Source organism: Macrobrachium rosenbergii, chromosome 52 (assembly GCF_040412425.1).
Source record: "Macrobrachium rosenbergii isolate ZJJX-2024 chromosome 52, ASM4041242v1, whole genome shotgun sequence".
Classification (NCBI taxonomy): Eukaryota; Metazoa; Arthropoda; class Malacostraca; order Decapoda; family Palaemonidae; genus Macrobrachium; species Macrobrachium rosenbergii.
The window spans coordinates 33,663,970-33,687,997 of record NC_089792.1 but is presented as its reverse complement, the minus strand read 5'-3'; the positions used below and the strand labels follow the sequence as shown (position 1 = coordinate 33,687,997).

The 24,028-nt window shown below is 43.4% G+C and overlaps 1 protein-coding gene across 1 annotated transcript in view; it reads right to left on the bottom strand.

Moving 5' to 3' along the window:
• Positions 1–24,028, bottom strand: part of LOC136833798 (N-acetylneuraminate 9-O-acetyltransferase) — a 263,251-nt gene that overhangs the window by 157,349 nt on the left and 81,874 nt on the right. Inside the window, exons 6-7 of the mRNA XM_067096057.1 lie at positions 9,489–9,608; positions 9,081–9,196 (exon numbers count right to left, since the gene is read on the bottom strand). Coding sequence (XP_066952158.1) covers positions 9,081–9,196; positions 9,489–9,608 — 236 coding nt within the window. The remainder of the gene's footprint in view (positions 1–9,080; positions 9,197–9,488; positions 9,609–24,028) is intronic.

Sequence of the window (24,028 nt, the reverse complement as noted above, 5' to 3'; positions counted from 1 at the left end):
TAGGAATTTAACCTAAGCAACTTTTACTCGGAAACATTACCACAGCCTTTAAAATAATTCAACAATAACTTATTACCTGCCTCTCAATACAACCTGTGGAAAAAAACCTACTATTTGCTACTTTCTGCAACTCCTTGGTTTCATAGACACAACCAAATAGCCAAACCTGAACTAAGGAGCAGGTCTTCATTCCAGGCCTGAGAGAAAACTGAGGGGATAGCAAAAAAATGGCATTTTTATAATAAATTAATTTGTTTATATACTTACCAAATAATTACATAGCTATAGTTTCTACTTTACGCGGCAGCTCAAAATTCAAAATTCATGGTAGCACTCTTGTTTTGGGTGTAGGTATACTACCCCGCCCACTATCGGGGAAGAAAAGGTACCTCGTAGCTAAAGAGCTCAATTCGTTCATGCTCTATGTCTATGAGAGGGGAGGAGGAAGGGCTCCGATCATGTAATTATTTTATCATAAAAATGTCATTTCTATATAAGTAACTTACCAAATAATTGCATAGCTGAATCCCACATTGATTGGAGGTGGGAGGAATGGACATATACTACCCCAAAAAACTCTGATATGGAGAAGAATTTGGAATAGAAAATTAGCCAGCATCTTGAAATGTTTGTTGTAACCTTACCTGGTGAGGAAGCAATGGCAGACGGGTACTTCATCAGGTCATAGCTCTTCTCGACCTGTAGTGGTATGGAGGTAGAGCCAAGGGTCGTCTCTACTTGAGTGGGTGCTTTGCAAAGTAGGAGGTTAATCGCAGGTTGCCAAAGCTAACAATCCAAAAGGTCGCATAAATAATATGTGGATATGCCCTTGCCCTGGGCACAGTAAACCATTACAACAAAAACCAGATAAAATTAACCTACACCACCACAAAATTTTAACCAAAACCATAAAATACAGATTGGTGACACTTACGACTCAAGTGTTCACCAGACTTCCCAAGAATTGCAACTATCCTTATTCAAGGAGAGTGGATAGAGGAAAAAGAAGGCGTTCCTCCTATCCCTCATCCTCCAATACCATGCCAGCTGCGAAGAACAGACCTAAGGTACTGCATTTTTCATACACCGTTTCAATATCCCGTAAGTAAAACATGGCAAACGCTGACTTACACCTCCAAAATGTTGCTTGCAAAATTGAAGAGAGAGACAGGTTACGTCTGAAAGCCAAAGAGGTCGCCACAGCTCTTATTTCATGAGCCTTTACTTTACACAAGGGCAGTAAATCACCTTGAACTCCCGAATGTGCTTCCGAAATCATGGATCTTAAAAAGAATGATAATACATTCTTGGACAAAGGACAGCTGGGGTTTTTCACAGAACACTGAAGATTAGGGGCTGAACCTCTAAGGTTTTTGGTTCTCTCAAGGTATACTCTCAAGGCAGAGGACTTTCTCTTGATTGGATGGACCTAGTGCTTCTGACAGGCTCTTGATTGAAAAGGAGCAAGGCCAAGGGTTAGCCGGGTCCTCATTCTTGACCAAAAAATCCAAAATTAGTGAGTATACAGCACTGCCTTGTGAGAAACCTATCCTTTTAACAATGGCATGAAGCTCACTAGCTCTCTTGGCTGTAGCCAGTGCCATCAAGAATAAGGTCTTCTTCATCAGATTCCGAAGTGACGATGAATCCAAAGGTTCAAACGGTGGTCCTGACAGCTAGTTGAGGACCACATCCAAGTTCCAAGCTTGCTTACTAGTATTCAAATGTTTGATTAAATCGTTGATGTCTTGGTTTGAAGACAGGTCTACTCCTATACGTTTAAATACTGAACTCAACATCGCTCTGTAACCCTTGATGGTAGATGTTGTGAGTCCTTTCGATGTTCTAAGATGTAATAGAAAATCTGCGATTTGGGCTACAGACGTTTGAGAAGAGGAGGTATTTCGCTCTCGGCACCACTTCCAGAAAACTTCCCACTTGGCTTGGTAGACTGCAGAAGAAGATTGTCGCCTACACTTAGCAATAGCCTCTGCAGTCTTCCTTGAAAATCCTTTTGCTCTGACAAGCTCCCAGACAGTCTGAAGCCTGTCAGTGCGAGAGTGGATAAGCCTTGATGGAATCGGAGGAAGTGTGGCTGTTTGAGAAGATTTCTCTTCCGAGGAAGTAGCCTTGGGAAGTCCGTCAAAAGGCTCAGCAGATTGGGGAACCACTCCTTGTGTGCCAAAAGGGAGCAACTGAGGTCACTGACACGCTGTTGTGTGTGTGTTGAACTTTTTTAACACTTCCCTCACCATGCTGAAGGGAGGGAAGGCGTAAAGGTCGAGGTTCGACCAGTCCTGCAGCATGGCATCCACTGCCCATGCTTGCGGGTCTGGAGCCGGGGAACAATATAATGGAAGACGATGGTTCCTTGACGTTGCAAACAGGTCTATCAACGGCTTTCCCCACAGCTTCCACAGGTCAGTGCACACCTGTGGATTGAGTGCCCATGCCATCAGCAGAACCTGTTTGCCACGACTCAATTCATCCGCAAGGATGTTCATCCTGCCCTGAATGAAGCGGGTCACTAATTGGGTCTTGTTGCTCCTTGCCCATAGACGAAAATCCTTTTGTCGCTTTCGTAGAGCATAAAAGAATGGGTTCCTCCTTGATTCTTGATATAAGCCAGAGTGGTCATGCTGTTCGCATGAACTGCTAATGTCTTGAAGGTTTGCGTTGCAAAGTGTTGAAGTGCCAGATGAATCGTTTTTAATTCCTTTACATTGATGTAAATCTGTCTTCCGCTAGCCACCAGCAGAGGTCCTCTTTTGTCTGGGGAGTGATGTTGAAAACGAACAAATCCGGGAGCGAGTTCCTTTTCCAACTGGCCCTCAGGTAAAATCGTAGTACTCTTGTGTGTAGCCTGCCTAATGGAACGAACTTCTCTACGGAAGAGAGGGTTCCCAGAAGACTCATCCATGCGTTGGCTGAGCAGGAGGGGCAAGTTACGAAGTCCTGGACTTTCCTGTGGCAATTTAGGATCCTCTGTTGGGATGGAAAAGCCTGAAAACTCAAGAGAGTCAATCACTATCCCCAAATATAGAATAGACTGAGTTGGGACCAGGTGTGACTTCTTAAAGTTTATTAAAAGGCCTAAATCTTGAGCGAGACGAAGAGTTTTCTGCAGGTCCTCCATGCACTGAGATCTCGAGGGGAGCATAGGAGCCAATCGTCCAGGTACAGAGGTATGTTTATCCCCATAAGATGTGGCCATTTCGCTAGGGGAGAGAGTACCCAGGTAAAAACTTGAGGGGTCGTGGGGAGTCCGAAGCAAATTGCCCAAAACTGGAAAGCTCTGTCCTGGAACACGAACCTCAGATACTTCCTGGAGTCTGGGTGAAATGGAATGTGGAAGTAAGCATCTTGCATGTCGATTGTAACCATCCAGTCTCCCTGATGGATGGCCGACAAAACCGACTCATCTCCATTTTGAACTTTGCTGATTGAACGAAGAGGTTCAGGGCACTGACATCCAGGACAGGTCTCCATCCTCCTGATGACTTGGGAACCATGAAAAGGCGGTTGTAAAACCCCTCTGTGTTTACATCCTCGACTACTTCCACTGCTTTCTTTTCTAGTAGGGCTGACACTTCCTGAGATAGGGCCAAAAACCTCTCTGAGTCTACTGAGTAGGCTGTTAAGCTGATGGGAGAGGTTACTAAGGGAAGTTTCTCCCTGAAAGGGATAGCATAGCCTTCTTCCAATACCTTCAGCACCCACGACTCCACATTCTTCTTTTTCCTTTCTGTCCAGAAATGGGAAAGTCTTGCTCCCACTGGAACATGGAGGACGGACATCTCATTTTCGAGGTGTTGGCTTGTTAATGGGTTTCCTGGTTGGTCTGGAAGTTCGGAGGTTGGCTCTAGGTCGGGACTGGAAACAACCTCTAGAACTTTTGAAAGGGCTGTTGCTGCAAGGGCGACAACGTTCTAGTAGCTGTGGTAGAAGTAGTGGCTCGTGCGGGGAACTTAGTCCTTTTGGTGGACTGAGTGAGGAGGTCCTGAGTCAACTTCTTCTGTAGCTCCACTGAAACCCGTTCCAGGGTGTCCTGCGGGAACAGACGATTCTTGTCCAGGGGAGCAAAAAGAAGCGAAGAACATTGCGAATGGGTGACTCCCTTTGCCGTGAACGAGCACCACAAATCTCGTTTCTTGAGGATTCCTGTTACGTAGATGGTCGCTAGCTCTAGTGCTCCATCTCTTACGGCTCTATCAGCGCATGCCAGTACTCCCAGCCAGTCCAATGCGAAGTTCTCTTGAAGGGACATACAGTCTTCTGTTTTCTTGGCTAGGGCCCCATCGTACAATCCAGAAAACTAAAGACCTTGAAGACTTTAAAGACGTCTTTAAGCAAATGGTCTAATTCCCAGGCTGTGAAGAGAATTCTGGCCAACGAGAAAGCAGAATGACGAGAAGCATCTATGATACTGGAGAAGTCCTCTTGTGAGGAGGCAGAAACTCTCAAGGGCAGAGCTTCTCCAGTTGCATAAGACAGGTACTTCTGCCTTATCAAACGAGAGGGAGGCGAACAGAACACCGCCTTCCCGACTTCCCTCTTCTCCGCTAACCAGGCATCCATACGACCAAAAGCTTTCTTCGACAACGAAGACAAAATCATACGTGGAAGTCTGACGGTACCTGGTAGTTGTCACATCAAGAAGGCCGAATCCAGCGATAAAGGGATGGCTGGAGAGAAGAACGACGGGTAACAGGCCAGGAAAAACCTGAGCAGTGCCGAGTAGTTAGATGCAGGTTGCTCCTCTTCTACAGGTTTCTTGACGGACAAAGCAGGTGATTCTGGGGGTTCCAAGGTCTCTTGCACTACTGGAGTTGGCTTTTGAAGAAGGCTCAACACTTTATCAAACCGAAGTTGAAGCAGCGCCAACAGTGGATCTTGAGCAACAGACAGAAAATCTCTTGAAGCATCAGATACTGGAAATTCTCCTTGCGGGGTCATGAAGATAGTAGAAGTAGAGTGGACTTTGAGAGAGGCGCCCACAGCGATTGGATGCACAGACGTTGGGCGGCCACTCGCTGTCGAAGCACACACTGACTCCTTTGAAGCGGCTGCATTCTTCACGGACACTTGGCGCCCCCAAGGGTGGGCACTCGGCACCTGGGCGCTCCGTGATCTGACATTCACACTCTGAGCGGTCATACACGGGATCTTCTAACTCGGAATCTGGGAGCCCACAAACTGGAAAGGAGAAAACTGCACACTCATGCAATGGGCGCTTGGATGAAATGTGCTCATACGATGGGTGCTCAGACACTGGGCGCTCTAGAGATGATAGCTCGGATACTGAACGATCTTTTAGTTGGCGCTTACGCACACCACTGTCGTACACTGGGCGCTCGTACTCTTGGCGCCAATAAACTGGACTGGCATACGCTCTTTTGGTGTCGGAACACACTTGCGCACCTGAATGGGAGCGAGAATCTCTTGCTGGCGACTCCCAAAAACTACAAGAAGGGAGAGGGCTACGTTCTCTCTCTACAGCTTGCTTATGAGACGGGGCGAATCTGAATCCAAGGAAGCGCCCGGCCTTTTCAATGGCCTAGAAACTTTTGCAAAACGGTCACTGCGTTTCTTTGATGTGGGAGAATCTGAATCACTTGAAGATAGGGCATGTACATTCAATCGAACACCTTTCCAATGGCGTTCTTCCGCAGCCTGGATTGGCGGACAACAGGCTCGCATGAGGTGACGACTGCTTGTGGACAAACCCCAACGACTTCCCTTGGACTGCCAGTTTGCTTCCTCCCAGGTTGGCAAGGGGAGTTTAGCATGGACCTTGGTCTAGGAGCATCGGTGGGACGAACAGCCACCCCCTCCACTGACACTCCACTATTAAATTTGTCCATCAGGACCTTCTCAGAGTTCCCAATCTGGGAAACAGTATTCACAAGGAAATTAAATTTTTTATCTATCCCTGCTTCTAAGCTGGCAATGGCATTGGGTTCAGCAGAATGAGAGCTAGGTAATGGAGTGACAGGAAATGCTGGAGGACTGGAAATGGGAGAAAAAGCTGTCACAGGCAATGAAGGGATAGGCATAACATCAATATCAACTCCTGGAGAATGACCTGTACTAGCGGAAGCCTTAGCTTCGGCCCTAGCTGTAGCTTTTCTAATTCGGTCACGCTGCAATTTGTCTAAGTGTGTCTGTAAAGTCTCCCATTTACCCTTCTCCAAGTCCTTACATTTGTCACAATTCAATTCCGGAGAACAAATTTGTTCCCTACAAGTACAACAAATGGGATGTGAGTCATGTTTTGCAGAAGTGAGTCTAGCTTTGCAGCCTTTGCTGCAATACCTAATGCTAGACAAACTAGAGTCAGACATACTGGTCAAAATTCCAATTAGACAAGTCACAATCAAAGAAATAATCCAAATTCTAGCTAAGTTAAATAGCTGTGCTACCAAAAGCAAAGAGTGCTTCACCAAAGACGATCTCCGGCCATCCGGCGAAAACAAATCAAGAGCTGCTAATAACTGGTGTTCAGTCATTAGGCGGCAGAAACGAATTGAGCTCCTTAGCTACACTGTGCCTATTCTTCCCCGACAGTGGGCTGGGTAGTAGGTTAGCTACATTGTACCTATTCTTCCCCTACAGTGGGCTGGGCAGTATACCTACACCCAAAACAAAAGAGCGCTACCGCGAATTTCAAATTTTGAGCTGTCGCATAAAGTAGAAACTATAGCTACGTAATAATTTGGTAAGTTACTTATATAAAATCATGGAGTTATCTTGATTACTAGGGAACTGTGTCCTGAAGCTAAGTCACAGCAAAAGATAAGATAACAGAGGTCCAAGTTTTAGTATGAGTCACCTTGCTGCAGATGGCATGGAACTTGCTGACCCTTCTACACTAAAGAAACATTGTTGTTACAATGAGAGATCCAAGTTAGGTAATTTAATGACTTCAAAGACACATCTTTTTCAAAAAAACTAACTCACCTTTTCAATTCTACTTAAGTATTCATATCAAGACCCAAAACCTTGAAGACTTGAGCAGGAGCAGACTTGCAACCTTAAACTACAGATGGTCATGCTCTTCTGGCATAAGAATAAGAGTAAAAGAAAAAGGGGGGGGGGTAGTTACGACTTGAATCAAGGCTTTGAATGGATGAAGGATGGCTGTACTAGTCCCAATGTCTAGTGATGGCCTCTGCTGAAAAACCTCCCAGAGTAAGCACTTACTTTATGACCTCAAAGTCCTTACACAGAGCATTCCCCAGTTCTGAAAAAAATGTCAAAAGTGGGACTGTCATCGAAGTTCTTCCTATCTGGGTACAATTTACCAGGCAAGAAAAGTTCTGGGAATGCTCTCAGGTTCTGGAAACCCTGTCACCACTGAAGGTTTATGTGTACTTTCCCTGAAATAGATACTGGAGAGTTGGGGAACTGTTTACAGCTGACCAAAGTCTGTTTAGCAGCAACAGAATGGAGCAGTTCTTGAATCAAAGGTAAGGTACTACCTCTTCCTAGGAGGCATGAAAACCAGTGGGCACTGCTACCTACATCTTGGCTGGGGATCTGGCTTCTGGAGTAACTTATGAATAGAGAAGAACAATGGAGAAGAACAAGCTCTGAAGCCTCTTCTGTCAAACAATCTTAGGTGCTCATGGTGTCCTCTATTCCTAAGTATTTTGTAATTCTGGTTGCTTCCAGATTGGACTTCTATCAGTTAGCTAACGTAAGTGGCAGGATTTATTAAGGGTCACTGCTGAACCGGCCATGCTAAGCCAGTTACTTGATCATGCACCTGATGCCACATATGAGCCCTCACACCTACTATTGCAAGAACCCTGGTGAACATCTGAAGAGCATTGATTACCTAAGAAGCAGTGGCTACACCGAAGCATACGGCTTGAAACTATAACACCTTGCCCTTCCACACAAAATGAAAATATTTCCTGGGTAGATATTGACCTAAATATGTGGAATTTCCCCTTCTGGACAAAGCCACCAACTTAAAACACTGTTTCCATCCTGAGGCTGCGGTCAGTGATGGTGACTAACCTCCTGTTAATTTGACTAGAACACAAAAGTAGCTATAGAATTCCATGAGGTCATCTGCTACTTCCTTGATAGGCTTTTTGTCCATATTTGGCTTCTCACATTGCTTCCAAGACACTTTTATTCAGACTACCAATGAAGTGACAAAAGAACTATTCAAAATTAACAATAACACAACCATTAGATGGCGCCAAGAACAAACAAAAAACTAATTTACTATACACCTTTAATTAACACTGGTTACCTAGCCTAAGCATTGAACACAATGAACCAATCATATCATCCCAACAGGACCCAAAACTTCTTTGAACCCAAGAAAAGACTTAAAGGCTGAGAAACAAATACTAAAAAACCTATCTAAAATAAGAACAGAGGATAAGGTTTTCCACGGTTTTCAGAGTTCATAGTTCTGCTCCAGTCTCCTGCCACAACCTACAGAATTTCTGAAGATGAACCAGAACTACAGGTAGTGGTTGACCTCACTTCTTGGGTGACTTGACGTTGGACCAACCTCCTCTGCCTGTCTGAAATGACGACAGCTGGCTTCTAGAGGACATGGGTTTGTAAGGAGTTGGTAGGGAAAATCATCTCACTGGATAGATAGCAAAAAACAACCACTTCATAACATTTCAGTGGTCTCTCTAACCACTGTTTAACTGTTATGATTTTTTTTAATGGCTGATTCCATCTTTGCCCAAGTCAAAGGCAAACAGGTTGCACAGTTTATAGTTAACATTGGAATTTTAAGCAGTGGGTCATGAGCTAAGTTTAACTGTTAAATAATCGTGGAATTTTTAATAGACTTTTTTTAAACATGAGGCTAGCTGCCTGAAACTTTTATATAGGTGGACTCAGGAAAAAGAGGACTTTACTATACCATGAAGCACAAAGTTATTGTCTCTGGGACCAATGCAGAGTGTGAAAACATCAATTATCAAGAGAGAGGAGGCATCATTCATTATCAAATTATCTTAATTTCAAATTAGCTAGATTAACAAAGCAATAGTCTGTACTCGGGGCATACAAGGTAAGCACAAACAACTATTCAAGTTACTCACCAAGAGCACAGGGCAGCAAAAGTTGCTATTTGGGTCATCGTAACAGCTTCTCTCGAGTTGCAACAAGTTCCATCATTGAAATTAAGGTGATCATTACAATACAAATTGAGAAGTATCTGGAAATTTTAAAAATGAACTTATTTACTGAAATTTCTTCAAAATAAAAGGAATAAACCTGTGAAACATTTAAGGAGCCACTGTTACACTTATCAAGCAAAATAAAATAATTTTAAATAAGATAAAATGCTCAGTCTTCCATTCAGAAAGATTTACATCTTTTTATTCATAAAGGTTGCACATTGTAACTTGACAAAACCCCAATCCAAATAACATCTTGAAATTAAACGGAAACTTATCCTCTCATTAGTGGCTCTTGATTTTATTGGAACAATAAAGTCTGGATCTTACCTGGGTGTCATATTTTACAGCAACATCTCCAGCATGTAGGCCATCAGTAAAGCCAGCAACGCTCCCTTGTGCTACAAGACGTGAACTTGACCACAACTGAACATTTGTCCCATAAAGTACCTAAACAATTAGAAGGTTGTTCTAAAAAACTAGAAGGTTATTTGTTATACAAAAGCCACTGATTATAATTATCCTTATTCCATGTTAACATATCCAAGTTACAATGACTTCAAGAATTAAAAGACGAAAGATTTCATGCACATGCCCAGCCCACGGTCCATATTATTCATTCTTCTGTGTAACTTCCAAGTGTTTGGATATTTACTGCAGACTAGTTCTACCAGAACCACCGAGTCAAGACTCTCAGCTGTTACAAGGCTGTCAAAATTGGCCATTAACTGTGGAGTAAGGAACACATTCAAAAAGATATAATGTATGAGCTAGAGTTGCCATAACTTCGTTGTGCCGGCCCACAAATGTTAGAAATATCTGACTAATTTATTTTTGAATCAGAAGAGAAATACAATTCCCATGAAGTATCATATTGTTGTCCTCATACCAGTGAAGTACTTCAGTATATCAAGTTTTGGAAAATTGTATATAAATATCTTTCAGTCCATTTTAATAGAGCTTAAGGTTAAAGCAGATAAATGAACTGTTCAAGAAAAAACTGAATGACAAAGATAAAATTGCTTCCAGTAAAAGGAAAACTAAAGGACAACTGCTCTGAGAAAGAAACTAAGTTCTCAGAGAGGCCATTACGATATGTGAGGCTTATGAAACGTTAGTGAACTTTGCAAAAGAAATGTGCGAAGCCAAAATATGAATAGGTTAAGCCGGTACTGACAAAAATGTGAAAAAGGTCAGCATTAACTGAAGCAAAACTATAACTGGCTCCCATATTAAAGATATGACTAACTTAGAGCCAAATGATAGAGTTGCAATGAAGTGTCGATTTTATCGTTACAAGCACAAATTACAACACCAAATGTCCAGCATGGGGAAAAGTCCGTGAGAGATGTAAAGGGAGAAATCATTTCAAGGATAATTGTAAAAAACTGTTATAATTATAAATGGGATGATGAAATGCAAATGTAGACGATGATCTGTATATGTCGATGGCGCCAACTAGAATGAAAAATTCAAGTGGATTGACAGCATTGCTGGCTGTGAATAACACTGTGGTTTTTCTCCTTTGATATCACTGCAACTTAGTAGTGATGTAAAAAAAAACATTTTTTTTATGTTGGGTGGGAAAAAACCGGTATTTCTGGGTTTTCCGACCTGTGTCACCCGGTGAAATAACCTTTCAGCACTTATTTCTAGGTAAAGCTATTGCTAAATATACCAGAGAAAAGCTAAAAAGCTAAGCCGGAGTTACTACCCCCAGTGCGAGCTCCATGAAATGGAGTCGTGATTGAGAAAGGGCGAGATTGTCACAATCACAGGCCTCCGCCCTGTAAACATTCCCAATGTCAAAAGTCCCACCGAGTGAGGTGCCGTTACAAACCCCCGCACCACTCGCGGACTGTAAACAAACCAGCGTCACCTACATTCCATTTTTAGCACGCGTCGCTATTGTTCAGCTTTTGTGTGTGCGCTCTTTTGTGGCCCATTTTTTGTTCAACTATGGCATCCTCCCAGAATTCTTCTTCACCTAAGTTGAGTACCATCTCTGTTTTTTATTTTAGGCAGTTGAGGCTCCTTATTTCCCTCTAATTTAATAATTAGGGGGATTTATAACGCCCGCCTCGTCCACCTTCTCCCGGCCTCATGTGACCTTCAGTCTCGGTGCGGGATTTTTATGTCGGGGCTTCGTTCCCCTTCATTTTCTTACTTTTGTGCCTTTTTGCTTATCCTATATTCAATTGGGCATTTTTAATTGTTTTTTTATTACCCTTTTCTGGGGAAGTTCGGGTCCTTGTCGTTTAGGCTACGAGTTTTCCCCCTCGGGCCTATCCGCTCTTTATCAATTCTTATATGTGTTGTATTTTGGACCCTCACTTCCTCCAGCGTTTGGGTATATTATTTGAGATGGTACAGTTATGCTTATTAGGTTTATTTTAGGCCTAGCGCACGGATGTCTTTGATATTTACAGATTATGTCCTTTGTTTTTAATCTTGAAGGTCGGCCATTTTCACTCCGCGCTCTTATCGTGTTGGGTTTGGTCCTCCCTTCTACATGTGTCCTTATGATTATTTGAATTATTGTATTATTTTATTTATGCCTAGGATAGGTTAACTTTTAGGCTAGTCTGGTAGATACCTTCTCCCCCTGGGCTACCTCCTTCAGCCAGCCGGCTGTGTTAGGTTAGCCTAGGAGTTAGGCTATGGTGTTCTGGAAGGTTAGGTGTGTGGAGGGCCTCATGGTTGGAGCTTCCCTTCGTGTGGTGCTATGGTTAGAGGTGTTGGGCCTGCGTTATCTCCCTCTCCCTGTTTCGGCCTTTCCGTTTGGACTGTTGAGTCCTAGTAAGGTTAAGCTGGAATAGCGAGGGTATCTCGCGTAGCCTACCTTCATCCGATCCACACCTTCGGGTTAACCTCCAACTTCATGTATATACCCCTCTCCTACCTCCTTGCTCCTCTCCCCCCCTCCTCCTTGCTCTCTTCCCCCTTGATTCGCTTTCATATACTATGTTGACTTACCAAGGCTCGAGAGCTTTACCCTGTTCCTTACGCTATAGCCTATATCCCCTTCCTCTGCATTGATTGGTTTGTACTCTCGCTACTGGGTTCCGACCTTACCCGGTCACACCCGGTCAAAACCTTGATCGGGGACCGGAGGTGCTCCACACTCCTGTTCCCCATTCCCTTTACCTTTCTTTGCTTATTTGGCCTTTGAGGGTTCCCCATTCTCTCCTCTCTTATTATCGTTCGTACATGTTCGTCCGATCGAGAGGGAGAAAGGTGGATCTCATGACGCCCGGGGAGTGCTTTCTCACCCCCTGGTCGCTGCTACTGGTCCCCCTCTCCTGGCCTGTCCCACTTCCCCCCCCCTTCCTATAGCGTCAGTGCGTCTTTTTTCCCCCAACCCGAGTGTCGTTCTCCCAGACCGTCATCTCAAGGGGGGGGGGGAAATTTGTGTACATGTTGCCAGTTAGAGTTTCCCACCTGACTGTCTTCTGTCGTATTCACACGCCATGACATTTACCTTCGTTCTATTCATTTAGAACACCTACGGTTCCCTAGTATCTACCCTCCGCCAACTAGCTAACTTTGTGTTTCTCCGCTAGGTAGTCGGGCGTTCTCGTCGCCTTCCACTCCGGTGGGTACGGTGTTTGGTCGGCCGGTGCTCACCACACCTCCTCTGCCGTCACCGTATTAGAGTACAGGACTCCCCCGGCTCCAAGCGGAAATACCTACTCTTTATAGTTGACCTTTCACTAGCATGCATACATATATTTATATATATATATATATTTATTTATTTATTTTTTCTGAATTTTTACATATCCTTTTGGGACCTTCCTGTTGCTCCGGATTAACTCCGGCGGTCCCTTTATGTTGTTGATCTTGCATGTTCCAGTAGGCCCCTTAACCTCCCGGTACGCTCCGGCGGGACCTACCTGGCTAACTATCTATTATCCTAAGACACTGCTCCGGCGGCCTTATCAGCATACTCATATACCCGTCAACTTACAGATGGTGCGTTGTCAGGAGCAGGGGTGCACAGCAGTGCTTCAACAAGCCAGCAGACATGAGGTATGCAGGTCCCACTCCGGGTGCGCTGTCCACGTAGGGGACCTGATCATCTGGCACCCTGATGGCTATGAGGTGTGCTACGCTCTCTATGAGCGGGTTCTGGATGAGTCGGTAAGTTAGTTTTTCCTTTCCGATTCATGTTTGCCTTGAGTTTTGTCTCTTATGGATAATTGGAAGATATTCTCCTTTTAGGAGGTTCGGTCGCCTGACTTTCTCCTTCTTCCAGATTGACCGCAGCTCTCGGGACTCTTCGCTGATGACCCTCAAGACCTGGGTCAGCGGCTTCGGGAGGAACGTCGGGGCAGGGAAACCCTACGTTCTTTCGAAGGACATTTGCAGCGTTCTCTTCCCCGGCGCCTGGATCTCCGCTTCAGTTGCAGACGAGGTAGCCGCCCCTCTGATCGCTGGGATCCAGGAGATGACTCAGCCCTCCCAAGAAGACGTCGCTGCATGCGGAGAGGTCGCCGAGGATGTTGCGGCTCTTAATTTGGACCTAGAGCCCATGAACGTGGACCTGGATCTTCAAGCAGGTAAGGGGGTAAGTGAGGCAGGTGAATTTCTGTTTAGCTCTCCTTCTTCTTCTGCTTCTTCTTTCCGAGGATTCGTGAAATCCTCTTGCCTTATGGACGGTGCAAGGTCTACTGTCCCTAAGGTCAAATCAGTTAAGAAAAAGACCTTAAAGTCCCAGAAAGTCCGCTCCAGGGTTCCCTCGAAGACGTCATGGGCCCCTAGCCCCGTGCCGTCTACGAGCAAGGCCTCTACTTCTGGGAAGGGAGCACGACCCAAGCAAAGTAAAGAGGTCCCTCCCCCTCCTTCCTTTGATGCAGAAGCATTTGCCGAGCTTCTTATGAAGAAGTTCGACAAAAGAGTTGACGACAAGCTGTCGCAACTCTCGAGTCAGCTATCTTCCTCGAATGCTTCCGTGCTTTCCCTGTCACAAGAGGTTAAGTCCCAAGGGACTTTAATCTCTGGGTTCATGAGTGGCGGAGCGGTCAACAGATCTTTCTCCGTTCCGGACACCTCCAGCCTTCCTCCCTTTGATAAAGGAAACCCCTGGCGCCTGACCCTTTATGCTCCCCAGCATGAGGGTACCCTTACTATCGAGGGCCTAGGCACCCGTAGGCTGGAGGAACTAGAATTCTTCCCTCCTAACCTGCAATCACCTTACGCAGCTTTTGCCACGCTCACCAAGGAGGCATGGATTCGGTCCGATAAGGTCCCCAAGGAAACTGTCATCCTCCCGAGGGACCAAGCCCAGTCGGCTCTACTACGGACTCCGTCGGAGTGGCAGGCGGAGAACACCAAACTCACCCCAGCCAAGGGTGCGTTTACGATGTTCTCTTTGGGAGAGGTTCTTCCCACCCCTTGCACCTCCAAAGTGGCTTCCCTCACAAACCAAGCTTGCATGGAGGGTAAGCCCCTTCCTCATCTCCGGGAGACAGATCCCACCTCTCTTGTCTTCCCCGGAGATTCTCAGTTTTGGGAAGGAGCCCCGGACACCTTCACGGTTACACGACTGGACCCTGACAGCGCTTCTAACCTGTTCAGTGAACAACTGCCTAAGATCCCGGAGTCGCTCCTGAAAGCTGAAGCTGAGACTAAGGACAGGCTTAGCAGGTTCTTAAACTCTCTAACTTTGGCAGAAGCAACGTCAGTGGTATATAGCAAAGACGCTTTATTTCAGGTGCTGACGAAATATCTCTTAGCGAGTTTTCAGCAGGACCTGTATGACTTTATCAAGGCCCCGTTGAACTGCCGAAAACACATCTTTTTGGCAGCCACCATCCGTCATGAGCCTAACAGGCTCATGAAAAGCTCCATCTGGGGAGCTAATCTCTTCCCCCAGGAAGAGGTTGATACGGTCCTAGCTGAGGCAACTAGGGCCAACCAGAGTCTCCGCTCCCGATGGGGCCTATCGTTCAAGAGGAAACAGTCTGAGCCCGCCGGAACCCACCCCAAGTCCGGGAAGAAGTTCAAGAAATTTAAACGGCTCCCTACTCAGACTGTCTTGCAGACTGTCCGGGTTCCCGCCCCTGGTCATCCTTCAACTTCCCAGTCCCAACCTCAACCTCAGTATGTGCTGGTCCAACCAGCCCATCAACCTCTCGCTGCCCCTTCATATGTCTCCTCCCCGGCTTTCAACGCTTCATATGAAAGCCAGGGTGCATTTCGTTCAATACAAAATGCAAGGGGAACTAGAGCCAGAGGATACTTTCGTGGTAGGGGAACACCTCGCTCCTCCTCCAGAGGAAGGGGAGGCAGAGGCTCCAGAGGAGGCAGACCCTCCTCCGCCCAGTGAGATATCTCAGGTAGGCGGGAGGTTATATAATTTTCGGGACCAGTGGAGCTTCAGTCCCTGGGCCCAGAGCATAGTCTCCAAAGGACTGGGGTGGAGGTGGTGCAAAGGTCCTCCCCCACCCCCGTCAGATTCCATCAATCACCGTCCAAGGCTCTGAAGGACTTTGTGAAAGATCTATTATTAAAGAGGGCAATAAAGAAAGCGAGGCACCTGAAATTTCAAGGCAGACTGTTCAGTGTTCCAAAGAAAGGTTCCAGTCAGCGAAGAGTAATTCTAGACTTGTCTCGTCTAAATGCCTACATTCAATGCGACAAGTTTCAATGCTTACAATCTCGCAGGTTCGGACCCTACTACCCGTGGAGCCGTAACCACCTCTATAGATCTTTCAGACGCCTATTATCACGTCCCGATTGCGAGAAGGTTCTCTCCTTATCTGGGGTTCAGACTGGGAAGTCAAGCATACTCGTTCAGGGTCATGCCATTCGGTCTCAATATAGCCCCCAGAATCTTCACCAAACTGGCAGATACTGTAGTTCAGCAACTCCGGTCTCAGGGGATCATGCTAGCTGCATACCTGGACGATTGGATCGTTTGGGCATCCAACGTCAACGAATGCCAGAGAGCAACAGCCATAGTAATCGGCTTTCTGGAATCTCTGGGCTTTCAAATAAACAGGAGAAATCCGCCTAGTTCGGAGAGTTGCTTTCAATGGTTAGGGATCCAGTGGGGAGCTGTGTGCACACAAACTATCTCTTCCGCCGGCCAAGCGGAGAGAAATAGCCAAAGCAACCAGACAGTTCCTCAGGAACAAGAAAGCTTCCTGTCGTACCCAAGAAAGAGTCTTAGGTTCTCTTCAGTTTGCTTCAGTGACGGATCTACTTCTGAAATCCAAACTGAAAGATATAAACAGGGTATGGCGGAGCCGAGCCAATGTCAGGTTCAGGGACAAGGTGTCTCCGATTCCGCCAATTCTGAAAAAGAGACTCCGGCCTTGGACGACAGTCAAGAGCTTATCGAAGTCAGTACCTCTTCAATTTCCTCCTCCGGCATTAGTAATTCACACCGACGCTTCCCTAAGCGGGTGGGGAGGATACTCTCAACACAAGAAGGTACAGGGGACTTGGTCCACCATGTTCCGCCAGTTCCATATCAATGTCCTGGAAGCTATGGCAGTCTTTCTAACCCTGAAGAAACTGCGTCCAAACAATCTGATTCATATAAGACTGGTTCTAGACAGCGCAGTAGTAGTACATTGTATAAACAGGGGAGGTTCCAAATCGAGTCGGATCAACCAGGTTATGATAGCAATATTCTCCCTAGCAAACAAACACCGGTGGCATCTGTCTGCTACCCATCTTGCAGGGGTCCGGAATGTCATTGCAGATTCCCTATCCAGGACAACTCCGCTGGAGTCGGAATGGTCCTTGGACAAAACATCATTCAGGTGGATTTGCAATCAAGTTCCGGGTCTCAAAGTAGATCTCTTTGCAACAGAATGCAACCACAAACTACCTTGTTATGTTGCTCCCAACCTGGACCCTCTAGCTCACTCCACAGATGCAATGTCCATAGATTGGAACAAGTGGAAAAGGATCTATCTGTTTCCTCCAGTAAACCTGTTACTGAAAGTCCTTCACAAGCTCAGGACATTCAAAGGTCAGATAGCCCTAGTGGCTCCCAACTGGCCGAAGAGCAACTGGTTTCCACTTCTTCTAGAGCTGAAGCTTCGATGCTTGCAAATTCCCAACCCAAAACTGACGCAAATAGTACAAACTCAGACTGTGTCAGCTTCCTCAAGAATTCAGAATGCCCTGGCTTTGTGGATTTCATGAAGTTTGCAGCTCAGAAGGATGCTAATATTGATCCTATTAACACTTTGTTCCTAGAATCAGACAAAAGGGAATCCACTCTCAGACAATATGACCCAGCAGTTAAGAAATTAGCACTCTTCTTAAAAGAATCTGAAGCAACTGTAATGACCAAAAATTTAGCAATTTCATTTTTTAGGTCATTATTTGAGAAAGGTCTGGCCTCAAGTACTATTACTACAGCCAAATCAGCTTTGAAAAAGATATTTTTACACGGGTTTAAGATTAACTTAACAGATTCTTATTTTTCGTCAATCCCTAAAGCCTGTGCTCGTTTAAGACCAGTAACCCGCCCACATACGGTTTCCTGGTTCTTGAATGATGTTCTTAAATTAGCTTCAGAAACGGATAATCAAATTGTTCTTTCATTAATTTATTGAGGAAGACCTTATTTTTAATTAGTTTAGCTTCAGGTGCTAGAATTTCTGAACTGTCTGCCCTGTCTAGAGAACCCAACCATATTGATTTCCTTCCATCAGGGAAGTGTTGCTAGCTCCTCACCCTAAGTTCCTAGCTAAGAATGAAGATCCTCGAGATAGGTGGTCTCCTGGAAGGTCATCCCCTCCCACAAGACCTGTCTTTATGCCCAGTCTTTACTTTGAAAGCCTATTTAGACAGGACCTCACAGATAACTTCGGGGCCTCTGTTTGTAAGGGAAGGGGGAGGAACTATTTCTATGAAAGCCATTAGGCAACAGATCTTGTATTTTATTAAACATGCAAACCCAGACTCAGTTCCAAAAGTACATGACATTAGGGCAGTGGCCACCTCCACTAACTATTTCCATTATATGAATTTCGAGGATCTTGCAAAATATACGGGGTGGAAGTCTCCCGTAGTTTTCAAACGCCACTATCTGAAATCCCTAGAAGCTCTGAAGTTCACCACAGTGGCGGCAGGGAACATCGTTCCTCCCTCTGTTTAATCCTTTCTAGTACTCAGTCACTCTCCTCCCTCCTACCTGCCTCATTTATTCCCTTTCGATCACCTCCAGGTCAGGCATGTTTCACAGCCTGTCTCCTGACCATGTCATAGTTTTGTATTGTCTCCTATGTTTAAATTTAAATACGTTTTGTGTTCTTTTGTCTTGTGGGACATAGTTCCCCCACCTTAATCTTAAGTATAATGTTTAAGTACCTATATTACATGTTTATGTACTCATTAGTCTTATGGATAGTTTTATATTTATGTACACCTTAATCTTACAAATAAGTTTAAGTATCTTTATTATATATCTAAATACCAATATTTTGCTACCGGGATAATTAAAACTCTTGTGGATTTATAGTTTTATTTCTTTCCTCTACAAGTTTCCCTTTTTGTTTCAGGATGGTATTTTGATTCCTCTGTTATTATTTCACCGGGTGACACAGGTCGGAAAACCCAGAAAAAGGATTTTGACAAAGGAAAAATCTATTTCTGGGGAGAGACCTGTATCACCCAGTGACCCACCCCTGATTCCTTTTTTCCCCCCCTGATAAAATACCATTCCAGGATGGGGGTGCTAACATGGAATGTGGGTGACGCCGGTTTGTTTACAGTCCGCGAGTGGTGCGGGGGTTTGTAACGGTGGGACTTTTGACATTGGGAATGTTTACAGGGTGGAGGCCTGTGATTGTGACAATCTCACCCTTTCTCATACACGACTCCATTTCATGGAGCTCGCACTGGGGGTAGTAACTCCAGCTTAGCTTTTTAGCTTTTCTCTGGTATATTTAGCAATAGCTTTACCTAGAAATAAGTGCTGAAAGGTTATTTCACCAGGTGACACAGGTCTCTCCCCAGAAATAGATTTTTCCTTTGTCAAAATCCTTTTTTTCCGTTTTTTTCCTAATTTTTCCGGTACTTTTATAATTTCTTATATTATGTGTATCTCAGAGTTGCCTGCTAAAGAATGAATCCTTTAAGGTTAAATTGTTTACATTAATTGATAATTTCAACAATTGACATATTATCAGGCTTATAAATTGATAATACAGTGTCCATTATCCTATGTATCTATTGCATAAGTAAACTTATTGCAATGATAATTCCTAAGAAATTAATACAGTATTACCAAACATGTATCACAAGTATTTTAAGCAAATTATAGAAGTAACTGTGAGGAGAGGGAGTGAGAGAAAGATACAGCCTGACAGGTATTAGACATGCACAGACTGTGTACTACACAGCCACTCCTATAAAAGTTGCCATGTACTGCTGGATATTGGAAGTGGTGTATTGTCTAAATGTTATTTATAACATATCAACTACAATGGATGTCAGAAGCGATCACTTGCAACCAGCATCTGTGAAACTCTCAATGTGGAATAACTACGGGCTTTTACCACTTGGAGAGATGACACTGAATATAAAAAGTCCCAAAAATGGTGAATGTAAAGGTGTGACCTTTACTGTGGTTCCAAAAACCCTAATGTGTTTAAGTGGGTCAGACACATGCCAAGAAGTGAGATGTGTTTCAATGGCGAGACCTTCATTAAAAACATTAGCGTAGATAATTAGAATGGTAACCCAGAAGATCTTGAAGAAGCTAAACTTAATGTAGATTCTACTCTGCGAGCAAGAATACTCCATATGGCTGTTTAACAGTGTCAGAGCAGAAATGATGGTTATTATTTTGTTTTTTTGTTTAGTTCTCCAAGCAGCGTTTTCCATCGCATTTTCGAGGGACAGATAAATTCTTTAATTTTCTCTTATGTCCAAGAAACTTTATATTGATTTACGTTAATTCCATAGATGAGTTAAGTTTGGTAAATGACTGTTCAAAAAGACATTACTGTATATGGTGAAATTTTTTTAAATTTTAGTTATGCTGACAAAGTGGTAGCTACAAATTTCTTAGAAGTTTTATGCAATCTGTTTATTAGCGATATTTCCAGACTACCCAAGTTGACCTGGATTTCGTGACGTCTGCTTGTGGTAATGCAGGCATATGCAAGAAACGTTAATATCTAAGAGCAACTGCATATAACAGCCAGAGAGAGAGAGAGAGAGAGAGAGAGAGAGAGAGAGAGAGAGAGAGAGAGAGAGAGAGAGAGAGAGAGAGAGAGAGAGAGAGAGAGAGACTGGCATCCTTTTCCCAGTCGTCTCAAGCAGAAAAAAGTATAGTTTCAGTTCAAAGGAATTTATTTTATTAGCATAGAAGAAATTGAGGAGCCGTTCCAAAGAAAAGACCTCTGAAAACTCCCTTCTACGCGTTACGAATTACGATCACCATGGTCTAAGAAAGTGAAGCTCTGTTGACAAAATTCGATGTCACGGGGCCAGCGGACGGGATACTTACTGTCAGTTAAGTCAAGGAAGTATAGCAGAAAGGAGAGCTGTAAATGTGATCTTGATTTTATACTGTGTATTCACATGTATTTTGGTCATCGTGGTAGACTTAGGCAGAGTATTGTGCACTATATGACTGTAGCTCACCGATATAACAGATAAAAGTGTCTGAGCCTACACCATGATAAAAGAAACTCCGATATATTGTTGTATATGTACATGAATGCGTGTTTTTGCTATAAAGTATATTTAAACTAAAATGCTTATAATTGCCTATTTTAACAGTTCACTACCTAATTTAATAGTTCAAACAAAAATATATCTTAAATTATCATGCAAAAATAATTTAATATCACTTCAAACAAAAACGGACCCCAAACCCAGATTCCACAATGCGCATTTCCTCAGTTGAGATGACATTACAACACAGTTGCATCATGCAGCATGACATGCCAACTTTTGACAGTTGTGACTCGACCGCGTAGGTGCTATGCAGCCTTGCATATCCGCCATCACTTGAAGGACGTCATCAAACTTGGCGATGCAGTTAGAAATCATGCGGACTGATGCCAATTTGGTTGTACCTAGAGCGTAACCGCGTTGTAATGAGCAAATTACGATGGTCGCGGTCTTGAATGATGTGGACATTATGCTGGTGTCACACTTCATCGATTCAAGACCGCAATAGTAGTAGTTGCTCATTACGACTTGGTTACGCTCTAGGTACAACCAAGTCGGCATCATTTGCAACTTGGCGACGTTCGCCAAGTGATGGCAGATGTGCAAGGCTGCACAACACCTACGCAGTCAAGCCATGACGACTGTCAAAAGTTGCCATGTAATGCCGCATGGCGCAACTGTGTCATAATGTCATCACGACAGACGAGACAGCGTCGGCATTTGATTACATCAGACGTAATTAGCAATGTTAACATGCGCCCATGTACTTGGCAACCCCACAGCGTGTGCAGTCGTGTATCTTGGCTCCTCCTTTGGTGGGGATACACAGTAGTGTATTTTGGCTCCCTTTTTTTCCTTTTTGTTATTGTTCACACAATAATTAACCCTTAAACGCCTACTGGACGTATCATACGTCGACTAAAATTTCTGTTGGGTGCCAAGTGGATGTACCATATGTCAACTACAAAAAATTTCAACCTTCGGTCAACTGACTCAACCGAAGTGGTCGAAAAACACAATTGTAAGCTAAAACTCTTACATTCTAGTAATATTCAATCATTTACCTTCATTTTGCAACAAATTGGAAGTCTCTAGCACAATATTTCGATTTATGGTGAATTTTTGAAAAAACTTTTTCCTTACGCCCGCGCGGTAACTCGGCCGAAAATTTCATAAATTCTTTTGTCATTTTGTCGTAATTTTTGCACTGTTTTATATTAGCCGTTACATAAAGTTTTATATATGAAAATGTGTGCAATTTCATGTACAATACAGCAAAATACAACCCATGGTTGTAGCTTTCATCAGTTTGGAAATATTTTCACATAAACCACGATAACTGCCAAAATTTCAACCTTCGGTCAACTTTGACTCGACCGAAATGGTCGAAAAATGCAATTCTAAGCTAAAACTCTTACATTCTAGTAATATTCAATCATTTACCTTCATTTTGCAACAAATTGGAAGTCTCTAGCACAATATTTCGATTTATGGTGAATTTTTTAAAAAAACATTTTCCTTACGTCCGCGCGGTAACTCGGCCGAACATCTCAGAAATTCTTTCGTCATGTTGTCGTAATATTTGCACCATTTTATATTAGTCGTTACATAAAGTTTTATATATGAAAATGTGCGCAATTTCATGTACAATACAACAGAAAATAGCTCATGGTTGTAGCTTTTATCAGTTTTGAAATATTTTTATATAAATCACGATAAATAGAAAAAATTCGACTTTCAATCAACTTTAACTCGACCGAAATGGTCAAAAACTGCAATTGTAAGCTAAAACACTTACAGTCTAGTGATATTCAATCAATTAGCTTCATTTTTTAAACAAGCAGGAAGTCTCTAGCACAATATTTCGATTTATGGTGAATTTTTGAAAAAAACATTTTTTTACGTCTGCGAGTTACGAATTCATGCATCATTTTGTGATAATATTTTCATTGTGTTGCTTTGACCGTTTTACAATTTGTTATATACCAAAATCATCACAATTTAGTGTACAATACAAAGAAAAATAAAATAACCCATTAGCTTTAACCATTTTGCTCACAGCGCGATTTGTATAAAATTATATATGAAACATTTTTTTTGCGCTGTCATATATTTCAATATTTATATATGATAATGATATTTTTTTTCATTTCTGATGGTTGCATACTAAACTTCAGGCAATGACAAGAAAAAATTAGCCAAAAATGAACTCTTAATCTTAAAAACTAAGCGTGCTGTGATTTTTAAAAAAAAAACTTTTTTTCCGCTTCGTCGCTAACTCCCGAACACCGCCGGCATACGGGAGACGTTTTTGTAAATAGAGGCTCGGCGTTTAAGGGTTAAAAGAAAAAAGTTCTTGTAACTGTTCTCTAATAAAGAGACTGTAAATGATTTTTGTACATTTTCAAGATTACTGTATTACAAAAAGGCATTTCACAACATGACGCTGCCGTTGCGTCTGTCAGCACCGGATGTAACCAAGTCGGGCATAAATCGTCATGTCTTCACAGACGTCGCCATCCTGAAAAAACCGCTAAATGTGGGTGTGGCCCAAATCATTGGCGACTGTTGTGTTTGACTACGCACATTCATAATCTCATCTCAACGTGTGCCCTGCTGTCGTAAATGTTCACTGCATATGACGTCGTGGTGTCGGAATCAGCTGATTTTTCTTTTTGCTTGAGGTCCGAGGCCCGCAACTGAATCCGACCGGTTGCCAACCGTGTTGTAATGAGCAAATTATGACAGTCGCGGTCCTGAATCACCAATGTGTGATGCCAGCATTACTCTTACGTATATATGCCCTACAATGCTTATAACAATGACTTACTAATTCTAAAATATTAATATTAATGTAAACACAGAAAAATATCTATACAGGTTTATGATCTCTTATCCGTAATTATAAACACCGAAAAGCTCTAAAGACCTAAATATTTTCTGGAGAAAAGTAGTAATTTACAAAGGTTAAACAGTACAACTACGTTTATAATAATGATGATTTAGAAAAAGGTTGTTTTGCTTGCTGCATCTAATCACAGTATTTTGCATATATTTTATTATCACATTGTTACTATATTACAGAATATAAATATTGCCAACATACGCCATTTGCATTTGGCATTTACATTCTCAAAATCTCGGCGGATTGGAAACTTCCAAACCAATGGTGGTCTTGGTACTACTGACAGCTTCATTGCCATTAGTTGCTAGAACAA